Source organism: Osmerus mordax, chromosome 12, assembly GCF_038355195.1.
Source record: "Osmerus mordax isolate fOsmMor3 chromosome 12, fOsmMor3.pri, whole genome shotgun sequence".
In the NCBI taxonomy this organism is placed as follows: Eukaryota; Metazoa; Chordata; class Actinopteri; order Osmeriformes; family Osmeridae; genus Osmerus; species Osmerus mordax.
In genome coordinates this window covers 7,520,936-7,543,558 of record NC_090061.1, presented here as the reverse complement: position 1 = coordinate 7,543,558, position 22,623 = coordinate 7,520,936, and the positions used below count along the sequence as shown (strand labels likewise).

Here is a 22,623-nt window from a genome sequence, read left to right as displayed (position 1 = left end):
ACAAACATTTGTACTAGGCCACGAATATTATCCTTAAATATGTTGTTACTGTTTAATGGGGCAAGGTATTCAGACAGCAAGCAAAAAAAAAAGAAAACTTTTGGCAGCAGATTGATTAGAGACTTAATGAAGTAGAGTCAGGTGGCTGAGCGGTTAGGGAAATGGGATAGTAATCTGAAGGTTTCCAGTTCGATTCCCGGCAGTGTCAAATGACGTTGTGTCCTTGGGCAAGGCACTTCACTGTACTTGCCTCGGGGGAATGTCCCTGTACTTACTGTAAGTCGCTCAGGATAAGAGTGTCTGCTAAATGACTAAATGTAAATGTAATTACATTTCATCCCACAATATAGAAAATAGATTAAACAGGTAGTAACAATAGGTTGACAATGTTTTGTTCACAGTTTTACACCCTGCTCAGCTCCTTCTTACCTCTCCAGACGCACTCCTCCTATGATCGGGGACCACCAGAGTATTCCCATTGCTGCCTGGGACTATAGTAGAACCTATACTCATTCTGGGTCCAACTAACATGTACCGTTTGTCTCCGGATCTGTACTGGATGCTGTGGCAAAGTGTCCCGTCGTAGTTTGTGTCTTGTAAATACTTGGAGGAATAGTCTGGGGTTTTAGAGCACTGCATCACAACCAACACGATGATGCTGACCAGGAAAAGAGTTGAAACTGACCCCAAAGTGATGATCAAATAGAATGTAACATTGTTCTCATCGTCATCTTTGACTGAGCTTTTAACATCAGATGCAGCAAAAGCCTCTTTGGGCTCAACTGCGATTATGATCACAGTAGCTGTTGCTGAGAGTGAAACGTTCCCATTGTCTTTGACCAGTATGACCAGTTTATGTTCAGCCTCGTCTGTCTCTGTGAAGGACCGAAGTGTCCTTATCTGTCCTGTGTAGCGGTCCAGAGAAAAGAGACTGTGGTCTCTAACGTCCTGCAGTGAAAACAACAACCAGCCGTTATATCCTATATCTGCGTCATAGGCTCTCACTTTAGTCACCAAATGTCCTGCATTCACATTGCGGGGAATCTCCTCCACACCTTCAGCAGAACCGTTAGCGCTGACTGGATACAAGATCACTGGAGCGTTGTCGTTCTGATCCAGAAGAAACACATTCACTGTGACGTTGCTGCTTAGAGACGGAGTTCCAGAGTCTTTAGCCACAACTTGGAACTGGAATGTTTTCATTGTTTCAAAATCAAAACTTTTTAACGCCAATATGTCTCCGTTTTCAGAGTTTACGTTGAGAAACGATGCTAATTTATTCTCCTCTCCTCTGACTATATTATAGGAAACCTGCGCGTTTTCATTCTCATCACAGTCAGTGGCACTCACGCTAAACAACCTGGCTGCTGGTTCGTTATTTTCTGTTATATAGAAAGTATAGGGGCTCATTGAAAACTTTGGACTGTTATCATTCACATCTGATACAGTGACACTGATAGTCTTTACAGATGACAAAGATGGTTGTCCTGCGTCTTTCGCAACTATTGTTACGTCATACTGGGATTGTTTCTCCCTATCCAGAGGTGACTTGGTAACTACAGAATACATGTTATCCTGTAAAGATGGCGTTAACGTAAAAGGGACATTCTCACTAATAGAACAGATAACTTTCCCATTGAGGCCAGAGTCTAAATCGTTAACACTGATTAACGCTACTGTAGTTCCTGGTCGGGAATTCTCGGCAACTATGCTGGAAAATGATGTTACCTCTATCTCAGGTGCGTTGTCATTAAGATCAACTATCTTTATAATGACACTTTTATCAGCAGTCAATGGAGCTGATCCCTTGTCGGATGCCTGGATATCTATTGCGTAACGATCTTTTACTTCAAAATCTATCAGCCCTTTAACAACTATTTCTCCTGTATTTGTATTAATGTCAAAAAGTTGACGTAACTTACTATTCACATTGTTGCCAAATGAGTATATGACCTCGCCGTTTGAACCGTCATCCAAATCAGTGGCGTTGACTTGCACGACTGTTGTCCCAATAGGAGCATTTTCATCGAGCGTCACTATATATGAATCCTGGGTGAACACTGGCATGTTATCATTCACATCTAATACCTCCACTATTATGTCGACGGTCCCTGACCGAGTCGGTTTTCCGCCATCAATGGCTGTGATCAGTAATTTATGAGTCTTCTTAGTTTCTTTATCTAGTGGTTTTTGTAAACGTAAGATAGGGAGTTTACCATTCTCACCTCTATCCTGAACCTCTAAACGAAAATGGTCATTATGACTGAGTTTGTACTGTTGAATAGAATTAATGCCACCGTCAGGATCGCGCGCGGCTTGAAGCTGGAACACGGCTCCGGGTAATGCAGATTCAGAAATTTCCAACCGTATCTCCTTTTCAGAGAAGCTTGGAGAATGGTCATTCACGTCAAGCACTTCAACAGAAACATAATGGATCTCAAGTGGGTTTTCTAACACTGTTTTAAGGTTAATCAGACAAACGCGGATTTCCTCACATACCTCCTCTCGATCTATTTGTTGGTTTACATAGATAATGCCATCGTTCTGATTAACCTGAAAGAGGGGATCAGTCGATCCAGCTACGATTCTAAATCCTCTCTGTTGCAAGGTGCTCAGATCTAGACCCAAATCCTTCGCTATATTTCCCACGACAGTTCCTTCCTTCACCTCCTCAGAGATTGAGTATCTTATCTGAGCCGAAGCGCCGCTCCAAGACAGAACCAGAGCTACCAGGAATGGGACCCACTGTCGTCGCTCCCGCCATGAAACGCATCCTCTTTGTTCCATATTTGATGGGGAAAAGAATAATCCACAGAAAGTTGTCCAGGCTATACCTTAATCGAGGACACTTTAGTAATAACATTCCAATACATATGAAATAATCATGGCGCAAAAATGGTTTTTGCTGTTAGTTTACAGAAGAAATTGCTCTTCAATGCTCGCTACGAATCCTTTCAGTGTGGGAGTATCACACCAGCAATGAAGTGCCGTCGTACTGCTGACGAAAGGCTGGCCAAAGAAGGCGTTGTTCTACTAGTGCACTGACACCACGCGATACCTTCTCACATTGCAGGAATTCAGCTACATTCGAGTGGCATATCCCATTAGAGGACTGAAATATGTCTTATGAGCTGGCCAAAATATATCACACAACCTCATTTGGAGTACAACACACTGACATGTTCTAATAGAAACAATGGGTATCCTTGCAGAAAGCAAAATGTGTCTTACAATATTCATTTGTCAAAAATGTCATCGTGACGCAAAATGTGATCGTATTGCATCCAACCAATTCAAAGCTTAACAATTCATAAGAAATTCCTTTATAATATCAGCACCACAGAGCTGGACAGCGACGACTTCTGGAACATTTCTGTTACACAGGCCCCCGTTGAAAAGAGCGATGTGGAACAGACCCAATTTCACGGTTCAACACGAACTAAATGTGTAAGCATATTCAATATCCTATCCACTAAAATAAGGATTTCTGATCCCTGAAGAAATAGTCAAAAATCTCAAAGTAGCAAGCTTACCTCTTCAGACGCACTCCTCCTATGATCGGGGACCACCAGAGTATTCCCATTGCTGCCCGGGACTATAGTAGAACCTATACTCATTCTGGGTCCAACTAACATGTACCGTTTGTCTCCAGATCTGTACTGGATGCTGTGGCAAAGTGTCCCGTCATAGTTCGTGTCTTGTAAATACTTGGGGGAATAGGCTGGGGTTTTAGAACACTGCATTACAATCAACACGATGATGCTGACCAGGAAAAGAGTGGAAACCGACCCCAAAGTGATGATCAAATAGAATGTAACATTGTTCTCATCTTCATCTCTGACTGAGCTTTTAACATCAGAAGCTGCAAAAGCCTCTTTGGGCTCAACTGCGTTGATGATCACAGTAACTGTTGCTGAGAGTGAAACGTTTCCATTGTCTTTGACCAGTATGACCAGTTTATGTTCAGCCTCGTCTGTCTCTGTGAAGGACCGAAGTGTCCTTATCTGTCCTGTGTAGCGGTCCAAAGAAAAGAGACTGTGGTCACTAACTTCCTGCAGTGAAAATAACAACCAGCCGTTATATCCTATATCTGCGTCATAGGCTCTCACTTTAGTCACCAAATGTCCTGCGTTCACATTGCGGGGAATCTCCTCCACACCTTCAGCAGAACCGTTAGCGCTGACTGGATACAAGATCACTGGAGCGTTGTCGTTCTGATCCAGCAGGAACACATTCACTGTGACGTTGCTGCTAAGTGACGGAGTTCCAGAGTCTGTAGCCACAACTTGGAACTGGAATGTTTTGATTGTTTCAAAGTCAAAACTTTTTAACGCCAATATTTCTCCGTTTTCTGAGTTGATGTTCAGAAAAGAAGCTAATGTGTTATCTGCCCCACCATCTCTCAGAATGTGATAAGAAACATGTGCATTTTCATTCTGGTCCATATCAGATGCACTAACAGAAAACAACTTTACACCTGGCTCGTTATTTTCTGTAATATAGAAAGTATAGGGGCTCAGTGAAAACACTGGACTGTTATCATTCACATCTGATACAGTGACGCTGATAGTCTTTACAGATGACAAGGCTGGTTGTCCTGCGTCTTTTGCAACTATTGTTACGTCATACTGAGATTGGTTTTCCCTATCCAGAGGTGACTTGGTAACTACAGAGTACATGTTATCCTGTAAAGATGGCGTTAACGTGAAAGGGACATCCTCACTGATAGAACAGATCATTTTCCCGTTGAGGTCAGAATCTAAATCATTAACACTAATTAACGCTACTGTAGTTCCGGGTCTTGAATCTTCGGGAACTGTATTTGAAAATGACGTCACTTCAATCTCAGGGGCATTATCGTTGAGATCAACTACTTTTATAATAACGCTTTTCTCAACGTTTAATGGAACTGGTCCTTTATCAGATGCCTGTATATCTATTGCATAACGATCTTTCAACTCAAAGTCTATTAGCCCTTTGACAAGTATTTCACCTGTGTTGGCGTCTACATCAAAAAGCCTACGTAAATTATCATTTACATCGCTGCCAAAAGAATAAATAACCTCACCATTTACACCGTCGTCTAAATCGGTTGCATTTACTCGTATAACTGTTGTGCCAATGGGAGAATTTTCATTAAGCATGACCGAATATGAATCTTGAGTGAATACAGGCATGTTATCATTTACGTCTAAAACCTCCACAATTATGTTGGCTGTCCCAGACCGTGCAGGTTTTCCTCCATCAATGGCTGTAAGCAGCAACCTATGGCTTCTCTTGGTTTCCTTATCTAGTGGCTTCTGTAAATGCAAAAACGGAATTTTACCATCCTCACCTCGATCTTTAACTTCTAAACGAAAATGATCGTTATGGCTGAGTTTGTACTGTTGGATGGAATAAATGCCACCGTCTGGGTCGCGCGCAGCTTGAAGCTGAAACCGCGCTCCGGGTGAGGCAGATTCTGAAATCTCCAAACGTTTCTCCTTCTCAGGGAAGCTGGGCGAGTGGTCGTTCACATCAAGCACCTCCACAGTAACATAGTGGATCTCCAGTGGATTTTCAAGCACGGTTTTTAGGTTTATCAAACAGACGTTGCTTTCCTTGCAAACCTCTTCTCTGTCTATTTTTCGATTCACGTACAACATACCATTGTTCTGATTCACTTGAAACAGGGGCTCTGTCGACCCAGAAACTATTCTAAATCCTCTCTGTTTCAAGGTGCTCAGATCTAGTCCCAAATCCTTCGCTATATTTCCCAGGACAGTTCCTTCTTTCAGCTCCTCAGAAATGGAGTATCGTATTTGCGCCGAAGCCCCGCTCCACAACAGAACCAAAGCAACTATGAAGGCGACCCACTGCCGTCGCTCCCTCCATTCACTGCATCCTCTTTGTTCCATGTCTAAATGAAATAAATATGAATAGTCCATAGGCTACTATAAAATATCGTCTGGTTTGACCATGGACACTTTATCCAGCATGATCTAAAACAGGACAACTGATTCGTATCCGCAAGAATGTTAAATACGATCACGATATACTCCAAATTCACTGACCATCTACAGACGTCTAGATGCTAGCGAAGGGTGGTACTCAAATGTATGACGAAAGATTTTTTCTTGAAAACGTTATTGTTTCCGTGCACTGACACCACGCGATTCCTAACCACATTGCAGGAAGCTGTTCCTTCTTACAGAATATTCTACTGAGCAGAACTAACTTTCCCTTGAAAAAAGTTACAAATACATACACAAAATAACTCAAAGTATATTATGCGTTTCAGAAAACAAAGAGCAAACTGTTGGCTATGTTTAGTAATCTAGGCGGGAATACAGACATGTAAGTGTTTTCTAATAGACGATAAGCAGAAGGCCACCTACATACTCCTGTATAGGTAAATAAATGGTGCTATTTCATCTAACTTCTGAATAAAATGCTACATTTCAATGAACACCTATTTACGAATGAGCTAAATTTCAGCACAATGGACAGCGACAATTCCAGACAAACCGTGTGACCCGGAGGAACAGTGATTGACAATGAAAAACACGCTTCTTGCGACAGTTCATTGCTCATCAAGCAAGGTCAAGCAAGCAAGCAAGGTCTATATTGTATTGGGAGTCAGGTGGCTGAGCGGTTAGAGAATCGGGCTAGTAATCAGAAGGTTGCTGGTTCGATTCCTGGCCGTGTAAAATGACGTTGCGTCCTTGGGCAAGGCACTTCACCCTACTTGCCTCGGGGAGAATGTCCCTGTACTTACTGTAGGTCGCTCGGGATAAGAGCGTCTGCTAAATGACTAAATGTAAATGTATTTAAACAACATTCAAAACCATAAGTCGAAAAATGTGTACTCAAATGTATGACGAAATATTTGTTCTTGAAAGCGTTATTGTTTTCATGCACTGACACCACGCGATCCCTAACCACATTGCAGGAAGCTGTTTCTTCTAACATAACGTTCTACTGACCAGAACTAACTTTCCCTTGAAAAAAAAGTTACAAATACATACACAAAATAACAAAGTATATTATGTGTCTCAGATAACACAGGGCAAACGGTTGGCTGTGTTTAATGATCTGGGCTGTACTCCACAAATGTATGTGTTTTCTAATAGACGATAAGCAGAAAGCCACCTAAATACTTATAAAGTACTCCTGTGGGTAAACAAATGGTGCTGTTTTATCTGACTTCTGAAAAAATGCTACATTTCAATGAACACATATTTACGAATGAGCTCAATTTCAGCACAATGGACAGCGACAATTACAGACAAACCGTATGACCTCAACGGAGGGACAGTGATTGACACTGAAAAACACGCTTCTTGAGAAAGTTCATTGCTCATCAAGCCAGTATAGGTCTATATTGTATTTAAACAACATTCAAAAACATGAATCATACAAAAATATGAAGATTGCTTACATGTCGATAGACGTATTACCTATACATGAGCGGATGGCATTTTGTTGATTCATCAAAAGCTTTACCTGAAACATATACAAATAATGGGAGTTATAGCCTGTATTTGCTATATCATCTTACCTCTCCAGACGCACGCCTCCTGTGATCGGGGACCACCAGAGTATTCCCATTGCTGCCCGGGACTATAGTAGAACCTATACTCATTCTGGGTCCAACTAACATGTACCGTTTGTCTCCAGATCTGTACTGGATGCTGTGGCAAAGTGTCCCGTCATAGTTCGTGTCTTGTAAATACTTGGGGGAATAGTCTGGGCTTTTAGAACACTGCATTACAATCAAAACGATGATGCTGAACAGGAAAAGAGTTGAAACTGACCCCAAAGTGATGATCAAATAGAATGTAACATTGTTCTCATCCTCATCTTTGACTGAGCTCTTAACATCAGAAGCAGCAAAAGCCTCTTTGGGCTCCACTGCGTTGATGATCACAGTAGCTGTTGCTGAGAGTGAAACGTTCCCATTGTCTTTGACCAGTATGACCAGTTTATGTTCAGCCTCGTCTGTCTCTGTGAAGGACCGAAGTGTCCTTATCTGTCCTGTGTAGCGGTCCAGAGAAAAGAGACTGTGGTCACGAACTTCCTGCATTGAAAATAACAACCAGCCGTTATATCCTATATCTGCGTCATAGGCTCTCACTTTAGTCACCAAATGTCCTGCGTTCACATTACGGGGAATCTCCTCCACACATTCAGCAGAACCGTTAGCGCTGACTGGATACAAGATCACTGGAGCGTTGTCGTTCTGATCCAGAATGAACACATTCACTGTGACGTTGCTGCCCAGCGACGGAGTTCCAGAGTCTGTAGCCACAACTTGGAACTGGAATGTTTTGATTGTTTCAAAGTCAAAACTTTTTAACGCCAATATGTCTCCGTTTTCTGAGTTGATGTTCAGAAAAGAAGCTAATGTGTTATATTCCCCACCATCTCTCAGAATGTGATAAGAAACATGTGCATTTTCATTCTCGTCCCTATCAGATGCACTAACAGAAAACAAGGTTACACCTGGCTCGTTATTTTCTGTAATATAGAAAGTATAGGGGCTCAGTGAAAACACTGGACTGTTATCATTCACATCTGATACAGTGACGCTGATAGTTTTTACAGATGACAAGGCTGGTTGTCCTGCGTCTTTAGCAACTATTGTTACGTCATACTGAGACTGTTTCTCCCTATCCAGAGGTGACTTTGTAACTACAGAGTACATGTTATTCTGTAAAGATTGCGTCAACGTGAAAGGGACATCCTCACTGATAGAACATATCATTTTCCCGTTGAGACCAGAATCTAAATCGTTAACACTGATCAATGCTACTGTAGTTCCTAGTCGGGAATTCTCGGCAACTATGCTGGAAAATGATGTTACCTCTATCTCAGGTGCGTTGTCATTAAGATCTACTATCTTTATGATTACACTTTTATCAGCAGTAAATGGGGCCGATCCCTTGTCGGATGCCTGAATATCTATTGCATAACGATCTTTCAACTCAAAGTCTATTGGCCCTTTGACAACTATTTCACCTGTGTTGGCGTCTACATCAAAAAGCCTACGTAAGTTATCATTGACATCGCTTCCAAAAGAATAAATTACCTCACCATTTGCACCATCATCTAAATCGGTGGCATTTACTCGTATAATTGTAGTGCCAATGGGAGAATTTTCATTAAGCATGACCGAATATGAATCTTGAGTGAAAACAGGTATGTTATCATTTACGTCTAAAACCTCCACAATTATGTTGGCTGTCCCAGACCGTGCAGGTTTTCCTCCATCAATGGCTGTAAGCAGCAACCTATGGCTTCTCTTGATTTCCTTATCTAGTGGTTTCTGTAAATGCAAAAACGGAATTTTACCATCCTCACCTCGATCTTTAACTTCTAAACGAAAATGATCGTTATGACTGAGTTTGTACTGTTGAATGGAATAAATGGCACCGTCTGGGTCGCGTGCAGCTTGAAGCTGAAACCGTGCTCCGGTTGAAGATGATTCTGAAATCTCTAAACGTTTCTCCTTCTCAGGAAAGCTGGGTGAGTGGTCGTTCACATCAAGCACCTCCACAGTTACATAGTGGATCTCCAGTGGATTTTCAAGCACGGTTTTTAGGTTAATCAAACAGACGTTGCTTTCCTTGCACACCTCTTCTCTGTCTATTTTTCGATTCACGTACAGCATACCATCGTTCTGATTCACTTGAAACAGGGGCTCTGTCGACCCAGAAACTATTCTAAATCCTCTCTGTTTCAAGGTGCTCAGATCTAGTCCCAAATCCTTCGCTATATTCCCCACGACAGTTCCTTCTTTCAGCTCCTCAGACATGGAGTATCGTATTTGCGCCGAAGCCTCGCTCCACAACAGAACCAAAGCAACTATGAAGGCGACCCACTGCCGTCGCTCCCTCCGTTCACTGCATCCTCTTTGTTCCATGTCCAATGATATAAATAGGAATAGTCCATATGCTACTATAAAATATCGTCTGGTTTGACCATGGACACTTTATCCAGCATCATCTAAAACAGAACGACTGATTCTTATCCGCAAGAATGTGAAATACGATCGTGATATCCTCCAGATTCACTGTCCATCTACAGACGACTAGATGCTAGCGAAGGGTTGGACTCATGTATGACGAAAGATGTGTTCCCTTAAAGCGTTATTGTTTTCATGCACTGACACCACGCGATTCCTAACCACATTGCAGGAAGCTGTTCCTTCTAACATAATAGTCTACTGAGCAGAACTAACTTTCCCTTGAAAGAAAGTTACAAATAAAAACACAAAACAACTCAAAGTAGCCTATATTATGTGTCTCAGACAACAGAGCAAACTGTTGGCAATATTTATTAATCTGGGCTGTACTCCAGAAATTGAGGTGTTTCCTACTAGACAATAGACAGAAGGACCACCTACATACCATAAAGTCATGAGTCAGGTGGCTGAGCGGTTAGAGAACTGGGCTAGTAATCCGAAGGTCGCTGGTTTGATTCCCGGCCGTGCAAAATGACGTTGTGTCCTTGGGAAAGGCACTGCACCCTGTACTTACTGTAAGTCGCTCTGGATAAGAGCGTCTGCTAAATGACTAAATGTAAATATAAAAAAACTCCTGTAGGTAAACAAATTGTGCTATTTTATCTTACTTCAGAATAAAATGCTACATTTCAATGAACACCTCTTTACAAATGAGCTCAATTTCAGCACAATGGACAGCGATTATTCCACACAAACTGTAAAACCTTAACGCAGGGACAATGATTGTTAATAACACGAATCTTGCTACTGTTCATAACTCATCAAAAAATATATGTCTATCTTGAAATTAAACAACGACATTCAAAACCCTAATAAAAATAACTACGATAAGTGTATTGATTACATTTAGATAGATGTATTATGAATGTATGGCATTTTGTTTATTTATCAAGCTTAATCTAAACCAACATAAAATAATGCGAGTTATAGACTGTATACGTTGTCTCAGCTTACCTCTCCAGACGCACGCCTCCTGTGATCGGGGACCACCAGAGTATTCCCATTACTGCCTGGGACTATAGTAGAACCTATACTCATTCTTGGTCCAACTAACATGTACCGTTTGTCTCCAGATCTGTACTGGATGCTGTGACAAAGTGTCCCGTCATAGTTCGTGTCTTGTAAATACTTGGGGGAATAGTCTGGGGTTTTAGAACACTGCATTACAATCAACACGATGATGCTGACCAGGAAAAGAGTTGAAACCGACCCCAAAGTGATGATCAAATAAAATGTAACATTGTTCTCATCGTCCTCTTTGACTGAGCTTTTAACATCAGAAGCAGCAAAAGCCTCTTTTGGCTCCACTGCGTTGATGATCACAGTAGCTGTTGCTGAGAGTGAAACGTTCCCATTGTCTTTGACCAGTATGACCAGTTTATGTTCAGCCTCGTCTGTCTCTGTGAAGGACCGAAGTGTCCTTATCTGTCCTGTGTAGCGGTCCAGAGAAAAGAGACTGTGGTCACTAACTTCCTGCAGTGAAAATAACAACCAGCCGTTATATCCTATATCAGCGTCATAGGCTCTCACTTTAGTCACCAAATGTCCTGCGTTCACATTACGGGGAATCTCCTCCACACCTTCAGCAGAACCGTTAGCGCTGACTGGATACAAGATCACTGGAGCGTTGTCGTTCTGATCCAGAATGAACACATTCACTGTGACGTTGCTGCCTAGCGACGGAGTTCCAGAGTCTGTAGCCACAACTTGAAACTGGAATGTTTTGCAGGTTTCAAAGTCAAAAGTTTTAAGCCCCAATATTTCTCCGTTTTCAGAGTTCACGTTGAGAAACGATGTCACTTTATTATCCTCTCCATCTCTGACTAATTGATAGGAAACCTGTGCGTTTTCATTCTCGTCACAATCAGAAGCACTCACAGTAAATAGCTTGGCTCCTGGGTTGTTATTTTCCGTGATATAGAAAGTATAGGGGCTCAGTGAAAACTCTGGACGGTTATCATTCACATCTGATACAGTGACGCTGATAGTCTTTACAGACGACAAGGCTGGTTGTCCTGCGTCTTTAGCAACTATTGTTACGTCATACTGAGACTGTTTCTCCCTATCCAGAGGTGACTTTGTAACTACAGAGTACATGTTATTCTGTAAAGATGGCGTTAACGTGAAAGGGACATCCTCACTGATAGAACAGATAACTTTCCCATTGAGACCAGAGTCTAAATCGTTAACACTGATCAATGCCACTGTAGTCCCTGGTCTGGAGTCCTCTGCAACGGCACTTGAGAAAGACGTCAATTCAATCTCAGGTGCATTGTCGTTTAGATCAACAACTTTAACTACAACGCTTTTGTCTGTTGTCAACGGAGCAATGCCCTTATCAGATGCCTGTATATCAATCTCGTAACTATCCTGTACCTCAAAATCAACTTGTCCTTTGACAATTATTTCACCTGTATTTGTGTTTACATCGAAAAGTGTGCGTAATTTATCGGTCACCATATTGCCGAATGAGTAAACCACTTCGCCATTTGAACCCTCGTCCAAATCGGTAGCGTTTACCTGTATAACTGTTGTTCCAGAAGGAGAGTTTTCATTTAGAAATACAGAATATGAATCTTTTGTGAAAATAGGCATATTATCATTAATATCTAATACATCAATAATTATTTCCGTAGTTCCCGACCTAGGAGGCTTTCCTCCATCAATGGCTGTGATTAGTAATTTATGATTCTTTTTTACCTCTCTATCTAGTGGTCTAAGAAGATTAAGGATGGGTATTTTCCCATCCCTACCTCTATCTTTAATTTCTAAACGAAAATGCTCGTTGTTGCTCAGTTTATACTGTTGTATGGAGAAAGGTCCGCCATCGGGGTCGCGCGCAGCTTGCAGCTGGTATCTTGCCCCGGGTAAAGCTGATTCTGAAATTTCTAATCTTAATTTTCTCCCAGGAAAACTGGGAGAGTGGTCATTTTCGTCTGTGACCTCAACGGCAACATAATGAATTTCTAGTGGGTTTTCTAGCACAGTTTTTAGGTTAATCAAACAAACGCTGCTGTGCTCGCATACCTCCTCCCTGTCTATTTTTCGGTTCACGTACAATATGCCGTCATTTTGATTGACCTGAAACAGAGGCTCAGTTGAGCCCGCTACGATTCTAAATCCTCTCTGTTTCAAGGTGCTCATATCTAGTCCCAAGTCTTTCGCTATATTCCCAACTACAGTTCCTTTCTTCAGCTCTTCAGAAATGGAGTACCTTATTTGCGCTGAAGCGCTGCTCCACAAGAAAACCAAAGCAACCATAAAGGCGTTCCACCGCCGTCCCCTGCATCCTCTTTGTTCCATATTTGTTTGTAAAACGATCAATAATCCAAAATGGTATATGCAAATAAAGGATGTATGACACGGGACATAATATCCATTACCACTTCCAAAAAAGGATAAAGACGTTATCCGCAGAAACACCTAAAGCATGTTCTTCTAGGTGTATGGTACAAGCCCACAATGATCGTATGCTGCCGAAATCATTCGGACAAAGAGGTGGACTCTAAATATGACAAAACGCTTCTCTCTGATGTGTTATTCTGTTTTCAGTGACACCATGCGATTCTATCTAACATTGCAGGATGATATTCCTTTGAATTAAAAGTGGTTGGCTTCCTGAAATAATTTACACACTAATCAAAGGTTGTGAAAACGAACAAATGAAAGCATACAGTATTATGACAAAGTGAACATATTTGTATGAATGATCATTAAAGCTCATTTCCTTTAAGGAACAAAAAATGTATAAATGTAAATACTGACATTGCTGATTACTGTATGAAGTCTTGTGTCGGTTTTTAATTAGCTTAGCACACCCATCAGCAATATTGCTACATTACAACATTAGCATATACGGTAACAAATGGAAACCACATTCTCTCCAGTTTGCCATATCTGAAACCTCTTGCATCAAAGCACGACGGATATCAACAAAATATTGAGTCAACAACATATGATGTTCGCTTTTTTATCAAAACAAACTTAATCAAAACATTTCATTTTAAAGTAGCAGAACCAAAAGCTAAGTGGAATTTCAAGCATTTTGAAATATTGTGGTCAGCTTACCTCTCCAGACGCACGCCTTCTGTGATCGGGGACAACCAGAGTATTCCCATTGCTGCCCGGAACTATAGTAGAACCTATACTCATTCTGGGTCCAACTAACATGTACCGTTTGTCTCCAGGTCTGTACTGGATGCTATGGCACAGTGTCCCGTCATAGTTCGTGTCTTGTAAATACTTGGGGGAATAGTCTGGGGTTTTAGAACACTGCATCACAACCAACACGATGATGCTGACGAGGAAAAGAGTTGAAACCGACCCCAAAGTGATGATCAAATAAAATGTAACATTGTTCTCATCTTCCTCTTTGACTGAGCTTTTAACATCAGAAGCAGCAAAAGCCTCTTTGGGCTCCACTGCGTTGATGATCACAGTAGCTGTTGCTGAGAGTGAAACGTTCCCATTATCTTTGACCAGTATGACCAGTTTATGTTTAGCCTCGTCTGTCTCTGTGAAGGACCGAAGTGTCCTTATCTGTCCTGTGTAGCGGTCCAGAGAAAAGAGACTGTGGTCACTAACTTCCTGCAGTGAAAACAACAACCAGCCGTTATATCCTATGTCTGCGTCATAGGCTCTCACTTTAGTCACCAAATGTCCTGCGTTGACATTGCGTGGAATCTCCTCCACACCTTCAGCAGAACCGTTAGTGCTGACTGGATATAAGATCACTGGAGTGTTGTCGTTCTGATCCAGAATGAACACATTCACTGTGACGTTGCTGCTTAGCGCCGGAGTTCCTGAGTCAGTTGCTACAACTTGGAATTGGAACGTTTTCAAAGTTTCAAAGTCAAAGCTTTTTAGTGCCAATACATCTCCTTTTTCAGAATTAATGTTAAGAAATGAGGCTAATTTATATTCTTCTCCACCCTCTCTCATAACTTGATAAGAAATAATTGCATTTTCATTTTTATCACGGTCAGAGGCGCTCACGCTAAATAGCCTAGCCCCAGGCTCGTTATTTTCAGTTATATAGAAATAATAGGGACTGAGTGAAAACTCTGGACTGTTATCATTCACATCTGATACAGTAACGCTGATAGTCTTTACAGACGACAAAGCTGGTTGTCCTGCGTCTTTAGCAACTATTGTTACGTCATACTGGGATTGTTTCTCCCTATCCAGAGGTGACTTGGTAACTACAGAGTACATGTTATCCTGTAAAGATGGCGTTAACGTGAATGGGACATCCTCACTGATGGAACCGATAACTTTCCCATTGAGACCAGAATCTAAATCATTAACACTGATCAATGCTACCGTCGTTCCAGGTCTGGAATCTTCAGGAATTGCTTTCGAAAATGATGTTACCTCTATCTCGGGAGCATTATCGTTCAGATCAACAATGTTCACTGTTATGCTTTTGTCCGCAGTTAGTGGAGCAGACCCCTTATCAGAGGCCTGTATATCGATTTCGTAGAAATCCTTAACCTCAAAATCTATTAACCCTATTACAGTTATTTGACCTGTATTGTTTTCTATGTGAAAAAGCGTATGTATCTGACTATTTACATTTCCAAATGAATATATGACCTGGCCATTTGAACCTTCGTCCAGATCGGTTGCGTTTACTTGTATGACCGCTGTACCAATTGGAGAATTTTCATTTAGCGTCACCGAATATGATTCTTTAGTGAAAACAGGCATATTATCATTAACATCTAACACTTCAACCACTATCTCAACAGTCCCAGATTTAGGGGGTTTTCCTCCATCTATGGCTGTCAACAACAACCTATGGCTGCTCTTAACCTCTCTGTCAAGCGGTCTTTGAAGATTTAGAATAGGGATTTTGCCGTCTGTACCACGGTCTTTAACCTCCAAACGAAAATGTTCATTGTGACTCAATTTATATTGTTGTACAGAGTAAACGCCTCCGTCTGGATCAAGCGCTGGTTGAAGCTGAAATCGTACGCCTGGCAACGCAGACTCAGAAACCTCCAATCGTTTTTCTTTATCTGGAAAAAGTGGTGAGTGGTCGTTCACATCGAGCATCTCCACCGCAACATAATGTATTTCTAGTGGGTTTTCTAACACTGTTTTCAGGTTGATAAGACAAACGCTACTATGTTTGCATACCTGCTCTCTGTCTATCTTTTGCTTCACATGCAATATGCCATCGTTCTGGTTGACCTCAAATAGAGGATTGGGCAAACTAGACACAATTCTAAATCCTCTCTGTTTCAAGGTGCTCAGATCTAGTCCCAAATCCTTCGCTACGTTACCCACGACAGTTCCTTCCTTCAGCTCTTCAGAGATGGAGTATCTTATTTGCGCCGAAGCTCCGCTCCACCATAGAAGCAAGGCAAACAAGGACACCCACTGCCGTAGCTCCCTCCGTTCTCCGTATTTTCTTTGTTCCATAGTCGAAATATAAAGTCAAATAATCCACAAAACGTCAACTACAGCTCACTGGTCATTAACCGTTTATCCATTTCTCCAGGATAAGAAAACGAGTTTATTAGTTGATCGTTTGATAGCCAGTAGGCTATAATGTATTTAAACGCGGTCTCCGATGAGCCCAACTGTCCTCCTGAACGGAGAATTACCACCACTAAAAGGGGCGGGCACTAAAACATTTTTGAAAATACTTGTGCAGTTCAGCACTGACACCTTGAGATTTCAGTTCACATGACACTAGTCTTGTGTTAATTCCTGGTGGAACTCTCGTATCCTATAGGCTTAGTTGGTATAATGCTACTATCCCAAATGTTCAATGCATAGCCCAAGGACAGATACTTAGGGTTAGGGTTAGGATAAAGTTGAACAATTAGTCTAATGGGTGGGATTTACCGAATCGAGCTAGCCATAATTTTCTAGACAGGCAATATCCAATATATTGAAAATCCTAGTAATGTTTACTACGCCAATAATGAAGATAACTCTATTATAAGTGCAGATGTCTTAGCATTTCGCCGCTACATTGCTCAGCACCAAGGCGATGGACAGCGGCATTTGGCATTATGTCCAAAAGAGGATGTCCAAAACACGTTGAACGTAAAGCATCCAATCGAAAATGATATGAATACTTCCAAAAATCTAAACTCTGCATGAGTACAGAAAAAAGCACCGTTGTAAATAAATATCAGGGAAGATATATTTTTTTAAAGGCTTACCTCTCCAGACGCACGCCTCCTGTGATCGGGGACCACCAGAGTATTCCCATTGCTGCCCGGAACTATAGTAGAACCTATACTCATTCTGGGTCCAACTAACATGTACCGTTTGTCTCCAGATCTGTACTGGATGCTGTGGCAAAGTGTCCCGTCATAGTTCGTGTCTTGTAAATACTTGGGGGAATAGTCTGGGCTTTTGGAACACTGCATTACAATCAACACGATGATGCTGAACAGGAAAAGAGTGGAAACTGACCCCAAAGTGATGATCAAATAGAATGTAACATTGTTCTCATCCTCCTCTTTGACTGAGCTTTTGACATCAGAAGCAGCAAAAGCCTCTTTGGGCTCCACAGCGTTGATGATCACAGTAGCTGTTGCTGAGAGTGAAACGTTCCCATTATCTTTGACCAGTATGACCAGTTTATGTTCAGCCTCGTCTGTCTCTGTGAAGGACCGAAGTGTCCTTATCTGTCCTGTGTAGCGGTCCAGAGAAAAAAGACTGTGGTCACTAACTTCCTGCATTGAAAATAACAACCAGCCGTTATATCCTATATCTGCGTCATAGGCTCTCACTTTAGTCACCAAATGTCCTGCGTTCACATTGCGGGGAATCTCCTCCACACCTTCAGCAGAACCGTTAGCGCTGACTGGATACAAGATCACTGGAGCGTTGTCGTTCTGATCCAGTATGAATACTTTTACTGTGACGTTGCTGCTTAGCGACGGAGTTCCAGAGTCTGTTGCAACAACTTGGAATTGGAAGGTTTTGGTTCTTTCAAAGTCAAAAATCTTAAGCGCGTAAATATGTCCATTTTCGGCATTTATATTTAAATAGGACACAATGGGGGAATCAATATGTTCGTTTTTCCAAATATGATAAGAGACACGTGCATTCTCATCCTGGTCCTTGTCTGATGCTGTCAATGAGAAAACCGCCGAACCTGGAGCATTGTTTTCCATGACATAAAAAACATATGGACTCTCTGAAAATACAGGACTGTTGTCGTTAACGTCTGATATATGAACCGTTATATATTTATGAGAGGACAGTGCCGGTTCGCCTTTATCCGTAGCAGTTAATTCAACTATATACGTGGGCTCTGTCTCCCTGTCCAATCGAGTTTTTGTGATCAAAGAATACACATTTTTCTGAAATGATGGTTTTAGTTCGAAGGGGACTCTGTCTGATAGTGTGCATATCACTAGACCATTGTCTGCGGAGTCCAAGTCTGATACACTAATGAGAGCTACCGCTGTCCCAGTGAGAGCGTCCTCGGGAACTTGGCTGGACAGTGACGTCACGTCCATCTCCGGAACGTTATCATTAACATCATTGACATTGATAACTACACTGCAGTGACCAGTCAAGCTCACAGGACCCTTATCTGAGGCTTGTACGTCTATCTCGTAAATTTGTTGCTCTTCAAAGTCTAATAATCCTTTCACTTTTAAATCTCCTGTTACTCCATCTATTTCGAATAAATCAAATGCTTTGTTTTTTAGGCTCTTGTCAAATGTGTATACAACCTGGCCGTTCGCCCCATCATCTAAATCGGTTGCATGCAACCGTATAACGGAGGTGCCTGTGGGGGTATTTTCATCTAACGTTACTGTGTACACCTGCTGATCGAACACGGGAACGTTATCATTGATATCAATGACAGTAATTGTTATATTAACAAAGCCAGATCTTGCGGGCTTACCCCCATCTTGTGCCGTCAATACTAAGTCAATTTCAGGTTTCTGCTCCCTATCCAAAGGTTTTTTTAATATTAAAAAGGGAATTTTCTCATCGCCTCGAGTTTTAACTTCTAATTCAAAGTGGTCATTTTGACTAAGAGTGTACTTACGGAGACTGTTCACTCCAACATCTGTATCGCGCGCAGCGTCAATAGGAAAGCGTGTTCCCTGTAACATAAGACTCTCTGATATTTCTAGACGTTTAGTCGTTTCTGGGAAAACAGGAGTATGGTCGTTGATGTCTGTGATTTCTACCTCAACATAATGTATCTCAAGTGGATTTTCTGCGACCGTTTTCAGGTTTATTAAACACACACTGCTTTTATCACAAAGCTCCTCCCTGTCGATGTTTCTGTTCACATACAGCTCGCCATTGTCTTGGTTTATCCGCAAAATACCTTCATTAGAACCTGACACAATGCGAAACTTTCGCTCTGCCAGTTTATCCAACGCAAACCCCAAATCCTTTGCAACGTATCCGACGTGAGTGCCTTGTTTAGATTCCTCGGGAACAGAATAGCGAATCTGACAATACGCCGCACGGCAGAAGATCAACAAAAGCCAAGAACGTAGCATTCCAAGACAAAGCGCCGTTCTCTTTCTGTCAAACATTTTAACAAAAAGGCTACGCCTATATTCCTGTCACCACAGTCGACTGCTTCCAAGCGCGATAAAAAAGGTATTCCAAAAGCTTATCCCAACAAACATCCATTAAGATCGTAGATTTTTTCTCTGTGACATTCAGTGTCCACCCCATGAATCTCAATAGGCACCAAGAATGGCCACGTAAAGGGGGATGGATTAAGCTATGAAAGATATAATATCACGCTGTAGAGCAGCGACACCGTGAGCCCTAAACAAGACCTAACCCCAGTCTGATCCAGCCATAGTGGCCTTTCCTTCTGGCAAATGTAGGCATTAACAACGATCTTGTCTGAATGCAAAATCTAAGTAGGCCCTCCTACGTGTTAAATGAAACACCAAAGAATGTCAAGAACCATAGGCTACTTCACACCACACGTCATTCAAAATCAACGTCCCTCTAACCCATAACAACCATTTTTAACTAATTCAAAACATGATAAGGTGAAGTGTCATAGGACATATGAAGAGGAAATGCAGATCATATTCCACGTAACGGTAACATTTTAAGAAAGCAAGGCTTACCTCTCCAGACGCACGCCTCCTGTGATCGGGGACCACCAGAGTATTCCCATTGCTGCCCGGGACTATAGTAGAACCTATACTCATTCTGGGTCCTACTAACATGTACCGTTTGTCTCCGGATCTGTACTGGATACTGTGGCATAGTGTCCCGTCATAGTTTGCGTCTTGTAAATACTTGGATGAATAATCTGGTGTTTTAGAACACTGCATTACAAACAACACGATGATACTGATCAGGAAAAGAGTTGAAACTGACCCCAAAGTGATGATCAAATAGAATGTAACATTGTTCTCATCCTCGTCTTTGACTGAGCTTTTAACATCAGAAGCAGCAAAAGCCTCTTTGGGCTCCACTGCGTTGATGATCACAGTAGCTGTTGCTGAGAGTGAAACGTTCCCATTGTCTTTGACCAGTATGACCAGTTTATGTTCAGCCTCGTCTGTCTCTGTGAAGGACCGAAGTGTCCTTATCTGTCCTGTATAGCGGTCCAGAGAAAAGAGACTGTGGTCACTAACTTCCTGCATTGAAAACAACAACCAGCCGTTATATCCTACATCTGCGTCATAGGCTCTCACTTTAGTCACCAAATGTCCTGCGTTGACATTGCGGGGAATCTCCTCCAAACCTTCAGCAGAACCGTTAGCGCTGACTGGATACAAGATCACTGGAGCGTTGTCGTTCTGATCCTGAAGGAACACATTCACTGTGACGTTGCTGCTTAGCGACGGAGTTCCAGAGTCTGTGGCCACAACTTGAAACTGGAATGTTTTGATCGTTTCAAAGTCAAAACTTTTTAGTGCCAATATTTCTCCGTTTTCAGAGTTCACATTGAGAAACGATGCAAATGTATTCTCCAGTCCATCTCTCACTATTTGATAGGAAACATGTGCGTTTTCATTCTCATCTCTATCAGATGCACTAACAGAAAACAACTTTACACCTGCCTCGTTATTTTCTGTGATATAGAAAGTATAGGGGCTCAGTGAAAACTCTGGACGGTTATCATTTACATCTGATAACGTGACGCTGATAGTCTTTACAGATGACAAAGATGGTTGTCCTGCGTCTTTAGCAACTATTGTTACGTCATACTGAAATTGTTTCTCCCTATCCAGAGGTGACTTGGTAACTACAGAGTACATGTTATCCTGTAAAGATGGTGTTAACGTGAAAGGGACATCTTCACTGATGGAACAGATAATTTTCCCATTGTGACCAGAATCCAAATCATTGACACTGATTAAAGCTACTGTAGTTCCTGGCCTGGAATCCTCTGGGATTGCTCGGGAAAATGATGTCACCTCAATCTCAGGCGCGTTATCGTTTACGTCAACAATTTTTATAATAATACTTTTGTCTGTTGTCATAGGAGCAGCCCCCTTGTCTGATGCCTGTATATCGATATCATATTTCCTAATTTCTTCGAAATCTATCTGTCCTATTACAATTATCTCACCCGTTTTCGAATTTAGATCAAAACTTTCACGCACCTTTATGTCTACGTCAGATCCGAAAGAATAGATTACTTCACTGTTAGACCCCTCGTCCAAGTCCGTGGCATTTACCTGCATGACTGTCGTTCCTATGGGAGCGTTTTCATCCAGTAAAACCGAGTAAACATCTTTTATGAAAATGGGTGGGTTGTCGTTTATATCTAATACTTCTACAGAAATTCGCATCTCACCCGACAAGGGTGGTTTACCTCCATCAATGGCTGTAAGAAGTAATTCGTGTATTTTAATGGCCTCTCTATCCAGAGGTTTCTGTAAAATTAGAATTGGTGTTTTACGATCCTCGCCTCGGTCTTTAACTTCCAGACGAAAATGATCGTTGTGACTGAGTTTGTACTGTTTAACCGAATACATTCCAACATCTAAGTCACGGGCAGCTTGAAGCTGGAACCGGGCACCTGGTAAGGTTGATTCTGAAATCTCTAAACATTTCTCTTTCTCAGGGAAGCTTGGCGTGTGATCGTTCACATCAAGCACCTCCACCGCAACGTAATGGATTTCCAGTGGGTTTTCTAGCACTATTTTCAGGTTGATTAAGCAGTCACTGCTCCGCTCACACACATCCTCTCTGTCTACTATACGTTTCACATACAATTTTCCGTCGTTCTGATTCACTTGGAAAAGAGGCTCTGTCGAGCCAGCTACGATTCGAAATCCTCTCTGTTTCAAGGTGGTCAGATCTAATCCCAGATCTTTTGCTATATTCCCCACGACAGTTCCTTCCTTCAGCTCCTCAGAAATTGAGTATCGTATCTGCGCCGAAGATTCACTCCACAACAGAACCAAAGCAACCATAAATGCGACCCATTGCCGTCGTCCCTTCTGTTCTCCGCGTTCTCTTTGTTCCATGATTTCAAGGTATATACAAAATCCAGAAAACATTCACCACGGCTAATTTTCAGACATCCATTAATTCATTCTGCTCGCAACAATAAGATTATTATTATGTCTGATGGTTACGACTCATAGCATGCATTTATTTTCTTCCACCGGTAACAGAAACGCACAACGGCCCTC

At 41.8% G+C, this 22,623-nt stretch overlaps 5 protein-coding genes across 7 annotated transcripts in view; all 5 read right to left on the bottom strand.

Moving 5' to 3' along the window:
- The window catches only part of LOC136953779 (protocadherin alpha-C2-like), an 86,419-nt gene extending 76,515 nt beyond the window's left edge, over nucleotides 1-9,904 (bottom strand). The window contains exon 1 of one of the 3 annotated variants that reach the window (XM_067247182.1): nucleotides 7,541-9,904. In XM_067247182.1, coding sequence (XP_067103283.1) covers nucleotides 7,541-9,904 — 2,364 coding nt within the window. Of the gene's footprint in view, nucleotides 1-429; nucleotides 2,788-3,533; nucleotides 5,898-7,540 lie in introns of those variants that run through there. The other 2 variants (XM_067247183.1, XM_067247184.1) reach the window with 2 other exon arrangements.
- Nucleotides 9,905-10,951: 1,047 nt separating this feature from the next.
- Nucleotides 10,952-13,309, bottom strand: LOC136954516 (protocadherin alpha-8-like). The gene has a single exon (XM_067248142.1). The coding sequence runs from the start codon at nucleotides 13,307-13,309 to the stop codon at nucleotides 10,952-10,954; it is 2,358 nt and encodes a 785-aa protein (XP_067104243.1).
- A 756-nt stretch (nucleotides 13,310-14,065) lies between these two features.
- On the bottom strand, nucleotides 14,066-16,432 carry LOC136954515 (protocadherin alpha-8-like). Its single transcript, XM_067248141.1, has one exon. The coding sequence runs from the start codon at nucleotides 16,430-16,432 to the stop codon at nucleotides 14,066-14,068; it is 2,367 nt and encodes a 788-aa protein (XP_067104242.1).
- Nucleotides 16,433-17,172: 740 nt separating this feature from the next.
- LOC136954514 (protocadherin alpha-4-like) lies at nucleotides 17,173-19,503 on the bottom strand. Its single transcript, XM_067248140.1, has one exon. It carries the CDS (start codon nucleotides 19,501-19,503, stop codon nucleotides 17,173-17,175), a length of 2,331 nt encoding a protein of 776 aa, XP_067104241.1.
- Nucleotides 19,504-19,969: 466 nt separating this feature from the next.
- On the bottom strand, nucleotides 19,970-22,455 carry LOC136954512 (protocadherin alpha-3-like). Its single transcript, XM_067248139.1, has 2 exons — nucleotides 20,095-22,455; nucleotides 19,970-19,993 (listed from the first exon to the last, which is right to left on the bottom strand). The coding sequence occupies exons 1-2, from the start codon at nucleotides 22,453-22,455 to the stop codon at nucleotides 19,970-19,972; spliced, it is 2,385 nt and encodes a 794-aa protein (XP_067104240.1).
- Nucleotides 22,456-22,623: the final 168 nt, after the last annotated feature.

Excerpts from the sequence above, each read along its gene's own strand:
- LOC136954515 (XM_067248141.1), bottom strand. The coding sequence starts at position 16,432 with ATGGAACAAAGAAAATACGGAGAACGGAGGGAGCTACGGCAGTGGGTG.
- LOC136954514 (XM_067248140.1), bottom strand. The coding sequence starts at position 19,503 with ATGCTACGTTCTTGGCTTTTGTTGATCTTCTGCCGTGCGGCGTATTGT.
- LOC136954516 (XM_067248142.1), bottom strand. The coding sequence starts at position 13,309 with ATGGAACAAAGAGGATGCAGGGGACGGCGGTGGAACGCCTTTATGGTT.
- LOC136954512 (XM_067248139.1), bottom strand. The coding sequence starts at position 22,455 with ATGGAACAAAGAGAACGCGGAGAACAGAAGGGACGACGGCAATGGGTC. Across the intron at positions 19,994-20,094 it reads GGAGGCGTGCGTCTGGAGAG|TTAAAAATGGTTGTTATGGG; the intron begins GTAAGCCTTGCT and ends GTTTTGAATTAG.